Source organism: Rhinopithecus bieti, unplaced genomic scaffold (genome assembly GCF_001698545.2).
Source record: "Rhinopithecus bieti isolate Rb0 unplaced genomic scaffold, ASM169854v2 scaffold_30862, whole genome shotgun sequence".
In the NCBI taxonomy this organism is placed as follows: domain Eukaryota; kingdom Metazoa; phylum Chordata; class Mammalia; order Primates; family Cercopithecidae; genus Rhinopithecus; species Rhinopithecus bieti.
In genome coordinates, this window is record NW_016813281.1 from 655,582 (window position 1) to 665,372 (window position 9,791).

Sequence of the window (9,791 nt, forward strand, 5' to 3'; positions counted from 1 at the left end):
CCAGCATCTCGAGTAAAGGACTGTTTAATGTGTATGTACTTGGCCAACTCAAAATAAAATGTTTGGAGCATGAGTAGCCCCATATGATATATGCTGTTTGGTTGACATATGCTTGTATTTTAACAACCAATGTTGTCCCTTTTATTTTTGCAAACAATATGGTATGATCTGGTCCTCACTTTAATTTTACATGAAAGGTATAATGCATCTATGTAAATAAGAGAGCAAAGAAGTTTTCTAAATGCTTTAATTTTTTGTCACAAATATTTCTGCCTCTCTCAGGCCCTCCTTGCTGGAAAATGGAGGGCTAGTGACACATTTGTTAATGGCACTCTAAAAATGTGCTTTGGTATATAGAGGTAACAATGTACTTCTTGGGTATGTTAATAATAAATTGAAGTTATAATGGTTGCCATATTAGAGAAAATGAATAAGATTAGCCTCAGCAAAAGTAAAAATTAGTTTGGAAGTAGATAAGCTAGGGATATCAAAACTGAAAAAAACAATAGCTTCCCAGATAGCATTCTACTATATGCAATTTTTTGATGAATAATATTCAATTACAGAGTGTAATACCTTGCACAGCACTTGACATATAGTAGCTATTCAGCAAATGTTTGTTGAATTTTATTACTTTTTAAACAAATTACTGAGTAATTTTCCTCAGTAATCATTTCTGTAACTCAGATAAAATAGAAATTTATAAAATTTTATTTTCATTACTTATAAAAGTATATTTCCTAGAGAAAGTATCAGCAGTGGTAGAGACCAGAAAAAGTAAGTGTGTGTGTTCTAAACAGTGATTCCAACTCAGTGTGTTCAGAGAAGAACACTTCGACCCTGTCTGTGTTTACAGTCCCTGGTGACAGTGTTCTGTCGGTTTCCTCAGCCTTGTTGTATTTCTTTCTTTATTTTGGCTTTACAGAGATTAGGTCTCAAGTTATGAGAATCTCCATGGCCTTCAGGACCTAAACTTTTCTGTCATTCTTTTGCTCTTACTGGGCTCAGAAGGACATGCCAGGTGGGATACGTGTTTCTCTTTCAGAGCTGAAGAACGGGTCTGAGCTGTGGAATCAGTAGAGAAAGCCTTGGTCTCAGTGACCCCTTGGTTTTCAACCCACCTAGCCTCAGGCAGCCGGGAAGCCCTTTTACCGCTGGATACTGATGAGATGTTTTAGGTCCTTGCGCTTTGCAAAACTCCTTTCTCCCAGTGGGATATTATTAGGACATAGCCAGGCTAGAAAGGCCATGGGAAGCTTTGGAGGTAGGAGGATAGGATCCAGACAGGGTTGCAATAAGAAGTAGGGCATTCTCTTTGGTGCACTCCATAGTCCAACGGCAGTCCTGAGCTGATTCCAGTAAGGAACCAAGGGTGGACTTTCTTCTTTGGTTCTTTGGCCCTTTTGATTTCCTCAGCTGGGGCAGGGTGAGGATCGTGAAAGAAACCAGCCTCAGGTGTGTCTCCTCATGTCTGTCTCATCTAAACTTCAGCTTCCAGGCATCGCACGGTAGTTTTGCTTGGGCTCTTGGGCTCTTCTGGGTTTTTATCTGTTTTCTTTGATTCTTCATTAGGGTTGATATCATCGGTCTTCTCCTCCTTTACTACTTTGGTTTCAATCATTTCCTTCTGCTGATTCTTGTTTGTAAAAGGGAAGGCCTTCACATACCTTTAGGCATAAACATGAAATTAAAGTGAGAGACTCTGTGTAACACACATAATAATAGATAACACTTTTTTGGTCATGGTACATATTGGCACAGTACACTGGATACCTTTATTTCAGGGTGATGCTAGCACATGCATGCTCGAATACATTAACACATCACTACCTTAATGGATTCATTTAAATGGGACAATATGTTTGCAGGCCAGACTTTAGGCTGACCACATAATTTTTCCCACAAAAACAAAGAACCCAAAATCAAATAGAGCATATAAATTTTCCCCAGATGTCAATTTTTTTTATTTCTTGATTTTCAAAGGACACTCATTGACTGACAGCTGGATGACATGCATGTGCTGAAATAGAAAAGATTGGGCGGAGGGGAGAGAGATGAGATGAGGGAGAAATTTACAGTATAAGAGGACTGCTATCTCCATTTTGATCGGCAAAATGCCAATAGTGACCTTGAAAAAGCACAGGATAGAAACTTGACAAAGATTACAAGACTAGCAGTGCACCAGCAACCCTACCTTTTGACATAGCAAAATCCAAGACCAGCTGCAGCACCAAAAAAGAGGAGAGCAAGCACTAGCAGAGCCGTGGGGACACCTGCAAGGAACAGAGACATGGCCTGTTGGTCCTTCACTTAAACATTGTGTGTAATGCTCATTGAATGATCCAGGTGATTGAGACAGTACATAGTGCAGGAGAAAAACCTTCTCTGTAGCCCTTTATGATATTGGGCCCACACCAGCTTCTTTGCTTCATGCTTGTAGAATCATTGGCCTTGCCTCTCATACTCTGTCAATTCCATCAGTTGCAATATGACAGAGTTCATTTCTCCTCCATGGCCTTGAGACCTACTCTAGTCAACAAGCCTGCCTGAGAAAGAGATGACTAGAATAAAGTCATAGGCCTTTAGGGTATATATTTTAAAAAGAACTTCTACATAGGAACAGATAGTGATTTATTTTTAAAAGTCTTGAGTTGTCAACAGTGACATTCTTTTATACTTATACTTTTCGCGTAATCACTAAGGTTCTTTACCCCTCTCAGATTCTATGACTACGAAAGTTGAGTTTGTGTTAAGCTTTTATTAGTATTTGACAGGTCCTGAGTGCCTCATCTAGAGACAGGCAGGATTCTACGAACTGTCTGTTATACATGAACATACATACACATGTAACATAGACACAGAAACCATTTACCTCCAAACCCAGCAGCTTCATTCTTGAATGCTGCTTTATTTTCAACAAATGGTTCAGTTTCTGTAGACATGGTGCTAGTTTCCATAAAAACTTCTGTAATGCAAATCAATTTTTTTCTCCGTGGAATAGAAGTGGAAGCTGGAGCAGGAGTAGTAGTAGGGGCAGGTGTTGTAGAGTAAGGGGACGTCACCGAGTAGGTACTGTCACTGACAATAAATTCTGTTGTGTGTGTTGCAGTTTGAGTGTTGAATATGGGATCTTTGGTGGTGATAATTTCTGGAATGCACGAGTTAGTCCAAGTATCTGTCGGGAGAGAGAAACATGAAATAAAAGTATTGCAACAGCCTCCTAACTGTTCTTCTTGCCTCTAGTCTTACTACCTCCAAACCCCTTATACTGCAGCTGGAATGGTCTTTAAAAAGCACATCTAATCATATCACTTCCATCCTTAGAAGCTCTAGTGGCTATCTCTGTTGTATGGCCTACAAGGCCTTCTGTGATTTGGCCCCTGCTGACATGCCAGCCTCATCTGCTCTTTTTCTCTCATTGCCCCTGCCATACTGAAATTACTTGAAATTCCTTGATACGCTTTATCTTACATCCAAGCCTTGCACCACGATGCTTTATTCACCTTTATAACTCTTTGCCTCTCTTTAATTAGCTTACTCTGACTCATCCCTCAGGTCTCAGATTGACCCTCTGTTTTTCTCAGGCAGACTTGTTGACTTGATTGGGTCCCTAGGCATATGTTCTTGTACCTCCTTGTCACAGTTCTCATTACACTGTTCCCCACTGGACTGCAAGCTGGCTGGAAGCAGAAACCCCATCTGTCTTGGTCATCATGGTATTAGCACTGTGTGTGGTACACAGCACGGGCTCAATAACTATTTGATGAATAGGGAAGGAAGGAAAAGGAAAAAGAAGGAAAGTATAGATTGGAAGACCAAATATACACATGTGGTGTCACTTCAGGACAAAGATATGCTAAGACCTATTATTTTGGGCTCATTAAAAAAAAAAAGTGAACAAAAGGGGCCAGGAGAAAGATAAGGGTTTGCTTTCCAATCTGTTGAATATGCTAGAGAGGAAACACTTGTTAAAGCATCTTAATCTGAGTTGACCATGGCAGTAAGTGTTTAAACAGGTATCTCATTGAACAATATTATCAAACCCTTGTTTACACAGGAGGGAACTGAAGTTTCGAGAAATTGAATAACTTGCCCAAAGTCACATAGCTAGTAAATGGCAGAGCCATACAATATATTATAATATAAATTTACATATATTTTAAGTCCCTAATTATTTATGGCAGTGGGTAGCATCAGCTGAAATGTTTGCTATGAAGAAATCATTATTCTATTAAGTTGATTCATTTTTGAAAATTAAAATAAATACCAATCAAAATAATGATACTATTGATAAAACATTTTGACCACATGTGTACTGTTTTTATACTATTCATTTTACTTTGAAAAGACTTCCATTCAAATACATATAATCCTTGGCCTTATCTTCCCTGAACTGTTAACTACATTTCTCATTTTTAGCACATGCTAAGCCCTTCCCTCAGAAAATGAACATTTTTGAGTGTCAGGGGCAAAAAACATACTGAGCTCAATATAACATGTTGGAAACTGAAAATACAGAGAAAAATAAGACATCGCTCCCACATCCAGAAGAACAGAGGATGCATTTTGATAAGGATGGGGGAGATCACTAGGGAGTCAGAGGGCATGGCATTTGGGCAGAGTATGGAGGATTAATGTGTTCATTCTACAAATGCTTATGGAGCACTTACTCTGTGCCAGGCATGGTTCTAGGTGCTAGGGACATGGAGCAAACAAGACAAAGGGTCATTCATGCTATTGGAAGGATAGAGATAATAAAAAATAGTAATAAATAAGCCAGAAATTTCAGAGGATGATAAATGCTGAAAGGAAAATTAAGCAGGAGATGAATTAGACTGATGAGGTGGATAACGGAGGACAGAGGGTGATAAGAGAAGGTCTCTTGGGGAGGCGATATTTACACTGAGTCCTGAATGATGAGAAGAAGTCAGTCATTGAAGATCTGGGGCAGAAGCATTCAAAGGAAAGAGAACAGAAAGTTCAAGAGCCCATTTGATGAATAAGAAGGCCAGGATGGTTGAAACAGAGAAGGAGCACATCTAGTATAGAAGAGGGAATAGAATATCCCAGTCAACAGGAATAGCATGATCTGAGAATCCAGAAGTTTTAATGTGTAGTTATGTTAGAAAAATGACAATGAGCAAGTGTGACTGGAATGTAGGGTGTGTGTGTGTGTAAATGGAGATATGAAAGACTGCAAGCAAGAGATGAGACTGGGAAGATAGATTGGAGTCATAGACTATCAAGATTTATAATTGCTATGTTAAAGAATTTGGAATTTATTTTGTAGAAGAGGGAATTTTCAACTGAGTTTCACAAATCTTCCAAATTATATACAAAAGTCCTCATATATATCCACTTTTATGTACAAAATGCTTCACAATTTACATCATATTCTCTAATGGGAAGTTATCTGAGGCTATGGAGCAGAGCGGTAAAATAATTATCAATGGAAGTGTGTGGAGGATGAGATGCAGAGCAGAGAGGGTATAGTCCAGGAGCAAAGAAGGAGGTTATTGCAATTCCGCCGAAATAGGAAAAGCAGAAGTTTCTGGACTTCTAAAACCTAGAGATCTTCTAAAGAGGAGAGGTGATTCCCACCTCTGGCTGCAGGTTAGAATCACCTGAGAAGCTTCTAAAAACTACTGATGTCCAGGACTCACCCCAGGCCTTGTATATTACTGATGTGTGGTCATCATCCTGGAAGGTGCTACACTGAAATAGCATGACTCAATACAGTTTAGCTCAAGATTTAAATCCTGGCTCTGCCCCTTATTGACCATGACCACAAGGAAGGTACACTCTAAGCATCAATTGCTGCTCCTGAGAGTAGAAATGATTCACAGGTTTCATTTTACTGAGGATCAATGAGATAGTAAATGTCTAGGGCCTGGTATAATGTCTGGGCGTAATGGTAAGATCTGCAAGAATTTGTTTCCTTGACCTCTCCGTTCATACATGTACCTGAGAAGGACACAGTATGAAGGAGTAAAAGCAATTGGTGGTCCCTAACTGATTAAGAGTACAGTGTATCTCACCTGGAAGTGAGATGCTCTCCTTCCCCTCCAAACTACAAATAATTTCTCTAGAATGTGCTGAGTGCTCTGTTAGATATTAAACACAGGGTGCAGTGGGAGCCCAGAGGGAGAGAGAGGGTTATGGAAAATGCATCTGGAGAAGATGGCACTTGATATGTGAATGAAGAGTAGGAGCTGGCCAGGTGTAGGAGCTGGCCAGATGAAGAGTAGGAGCTGGTCAGATGAAGAGGATGGGCATTGTGGCAGCAAGAACAGCACTACACAAGTGGTGTGTGCAAAGCATTAACAGCGCTTTGATCCCCAGACCTCACAGTAACAGCAATAAAAAAATAAAGTTAGGACTAGGAGTGGGGTTTGATCCCCTGTTCTCACAAGGATAGCAACAAGAAAGACAATTAGGATAAGGTTTGTATGGGGGGTCAGGGTTACTCCGATCCTCAAATCTCACAAGATAGCAATAAAAAGGAAATTACAAAAACAAAGAAAATCAAGGTAAGGTCAGGATTAGCATTAGGATCAGGGTTAGGGAACCCTAATTTTCACCAAGAAGTCAATGGACACACACACACATGCACATGCACGTGTGCACACACACACACACACACACACACATTTTGAACATCTAGGTTTCTATCCTGATGATATATCTCCATAGATGTGAAACAACGTATTTTCAAGGTTATATACCTTAGAATTACTTTGAATAGAAAAAGATTGGAAATAGCTCAAAAGTCCATTAATAGAGGACTGGTTGAATAAACTATGATACAGCCACCCAATGGAGTACTATGCAGTCGTTAATAAAAGAGACAAGTCTGTATGAACCAATATGGAGTAATTTCTAAGACTTGAGTGGAAACAGCTAGGTGCAAAGTGGTGTATATAGTATGCTAGTTTTTGTAAGAAAGGGCAACAAGACCACATACAAACACACTCCTTTATACACAAAGCAACACAGAGGGATAAACCAGAAATGAATGAAAATGGTAGGTGGAAACTGTGGAAGGCATGAGAATAAGACTTCTTTGAATACACTTTTTAAAAAGTGCATTTTGGACCATTGAACCATGTAAATATTTTAGTTATTCAAAAAATAAAAATAGGACAAAAGTCAAACCCTAAAATTGATTACAAAGAGAAGTGAATGAACCTCAGCTATTTCAAAATGATAATATAATTACACAGAGAAACAAATTTTTAAAGTCACTCCTACACACAATTCACTGACTGTACATCCTTAGAGGAATATCTTCTAAGGACTAAAAGATAGGCAAAGAAGTCTTAATTTTACTCAGTAGGTTTATTATTCCTAATGTTGGTTTTGTAAGTTTGAAACTTGTAGGATAAGACAATATATTAATATTATTCATTGTGAATTAATATTTTCATTATAAGAGACACAAACATAAAACAAAGTAGACTAACAAAGAACTTGAATTGTTAAATTTGAGTTGGAACTATCAATATAAACTTATGTACATAAAATTGTCTATCTGTCCACTGCTAGGACTGAAAAGCAATGAAAACTCCAGGAGGAATGAGAACAACTTGTATCCAAATCTTGGTTTCTAATTAACACTTCCCTTTAAAAGGAACTAAGGCTCCTTGGAGAAATAAGTAGCTGATTCCGTGCCCGAGATACAGAAAGTATGAAGTGAGCCTGGGACATGGTATTGTGTATGGAAACCAGGAATTACCTAAAAGCAAATGGGATAAAGGACACACAAATCAACTAGAAGGGGCTCCCACTTGCCAGATTCAGGACAATTTGAGCATCCAAACAAACAAAAGAATAATAATTGTAAAATGGATTATAAGACATTGAACATATTGAATAAGTAAAATGCATGTGCCCATGATAGTGTAAGAGGGAGAAAAAAAGGGTGTGTGTGTGCATCTGTGTAGGTGTGTGTGTTTGAGAGAGAGAGAGACAGAGAGAGAAAGATTCTTCATCAAAGATGCCAACTAATAAATGTAAAAGGAAGGATAGATTTAGAAAAATCGCCATTTTCAGTCCCCCATATAATAACTGATTCCAAGAAGGATCATCAATGACTGCTTAAATGTCTAGATAAAAAGTAGTTGAAGATCAAGATATTTGCATGGTGTCAAAATATCACATTGTAGATCACCCACTAATTGCAAAGGGAAAGATATAGTGTTACAGTTTCATAAGCGAGATAGGGCAGTTGCCACTTTAATCAAACAATCAAAGTTAGCATAATTAGTAGTGGGAAATACTGACATTAAGTGTCTTTTGTTGTGATGTGATCCAAAATACATAATATCATCTATGAAGTACTTTTGCCAAAAATATTGAATATGAGCCTAATCAAGCCTCTAGACTTAACTTTCAGCATAAGAAATACACAGAAAATGTGGCACATACACACCATGGAATACTATGCGGCCATAAAAAAGAATGAGTTCATGTCCTTTGCAGGGACATGGATGAAGCTGGAAACCATCATTCTCAGCAAACTAACACAGGAACAGAAAACCAAACATCACATATTCTCACTCATAAGTGGGAGTTGAACAATGAGAACATATGGGCACAGGAAGGGGAACATCAGACACTGGGGCCTGTTGGGGGGTAGGGGGCTAGCGAAGGGATAGCATTAGAAGAAATACCTAATGTAGGTGATGGGTTGATGGGTGCGGCAAACCACCATGGCGCATGTATACCCATGTAACAAACCTGCACGTTCTGCACATGTATCCCAGAACTTAAAGTATAATAAAAATAAAATTATAAAATAAAATTATCTCTGGAAAAAAAAAAAAAGAAATACATGGGATAGGAGTACAAGTTAAACGAAACCATGAGGAAATAGACAAATCCAAGTCCTCCTTCTCTGGCTCTTCTCTGTTTAGTCAGAGAGCTGGGTATCATCACATTGCGGGCTGGCAGGAAGGCAGTTAAAAAGCAAAGCCATTTGACAGGCATGGGCTGGCTATGAGGTATGCAGGCATGTAGCTTACCAATTCCCCAGCCAGTGATGATAGACCAAAGAGGCAGAGAAGGGAAGGAGGATGGCAAATACAATGTTAGGAGAAGCCCCATGTTCCAGTCTTGATTCTGCCACTAACTGACTGTAGGACCTTGAACGAGCTAAATCCCTGTTCTGAATTGTAGTTGTTTCATCCATGAAGTGAAGGAACTGGTCAAAGTTTCTCCATGGGCCTTTTCTGTGCCAAAGCCCTCTGGATCAGGAAACTACTTGGATCCTATATTGACTTTCTGGGACAGCTTTTGCTAATATTGGCTGGTGCACATTTATCTCTGGGATCTTAGAGAATGATTTTGAAATCTATCCTGCGTATGACCTCTCAGCCACCTAACCTTCAGAAGGTCAGATAGATAAGTAAGTGTGAAGAGTAATAATCAGACAGGGGTCCTTATGACAAACTGAGAACAAGTGAGTATTTAGCAAAAGAAAAACTTTCTGAGAAGTACTTAGGTGAAGCACTTGGGCTAAGGCAGCCAAGGTCTTCAAGCAAGGTTAGTGGGTGACTTCATGACCACGAACAAATCAGTGCTACCCTCCAGGTGTCAATCTCTTCCTTCATAAAACGGAGACTGGGTCTGGTTCTTAAAATTTTAAAGGAATGTTGAACAGTGGAAAGAGCGTGGCTTGAGTTAGACCTGAGTCTGAACCTTTACAGTAATGAGACCTTAGACAAATGCGCTTAAATCCTTTGAACTCGGTTTCTTTTTTTTTCTTTTCGTTTTTTTTTTTTTTTTTTTTT

The 9,791-nt window shown here is 39.0% G+C and overlaps 1 protein-coding gene across 1 annotated transcript in view; it reads right to left on the reverse strand.

Annotated features, from left to right (window-relative positions):
- Positions 1–229: 229 nt before the first annotated feature.
- Positions 230–9,791, reverse strand: part of LYVE1 (lymphatic vessel endothelial hyaluronan receptor 1) — a 19,711-nt gene continuing 10,149 nt past the window's right edge. The window contains exons 4-6 of the mRNA XM_017847952.1: positions 2,873–3,175; positions 2,195–2,273; positions 230–1,667 (exon numbers count right to left, since the gene is read on the reverse strand). Coding sequence (XP_017703441.1) covers positions 1,481–1,667; positions 2,195–2,273; positions 2,873–3,175 — 569 coding nt within the window. The 3' untranslated portion in view covers positions 230–1,480. The remainder of the gene's footprint in view (positions 1,668–2,194; positions 2,274–2,872; positions 3,176–9,791) is intronic.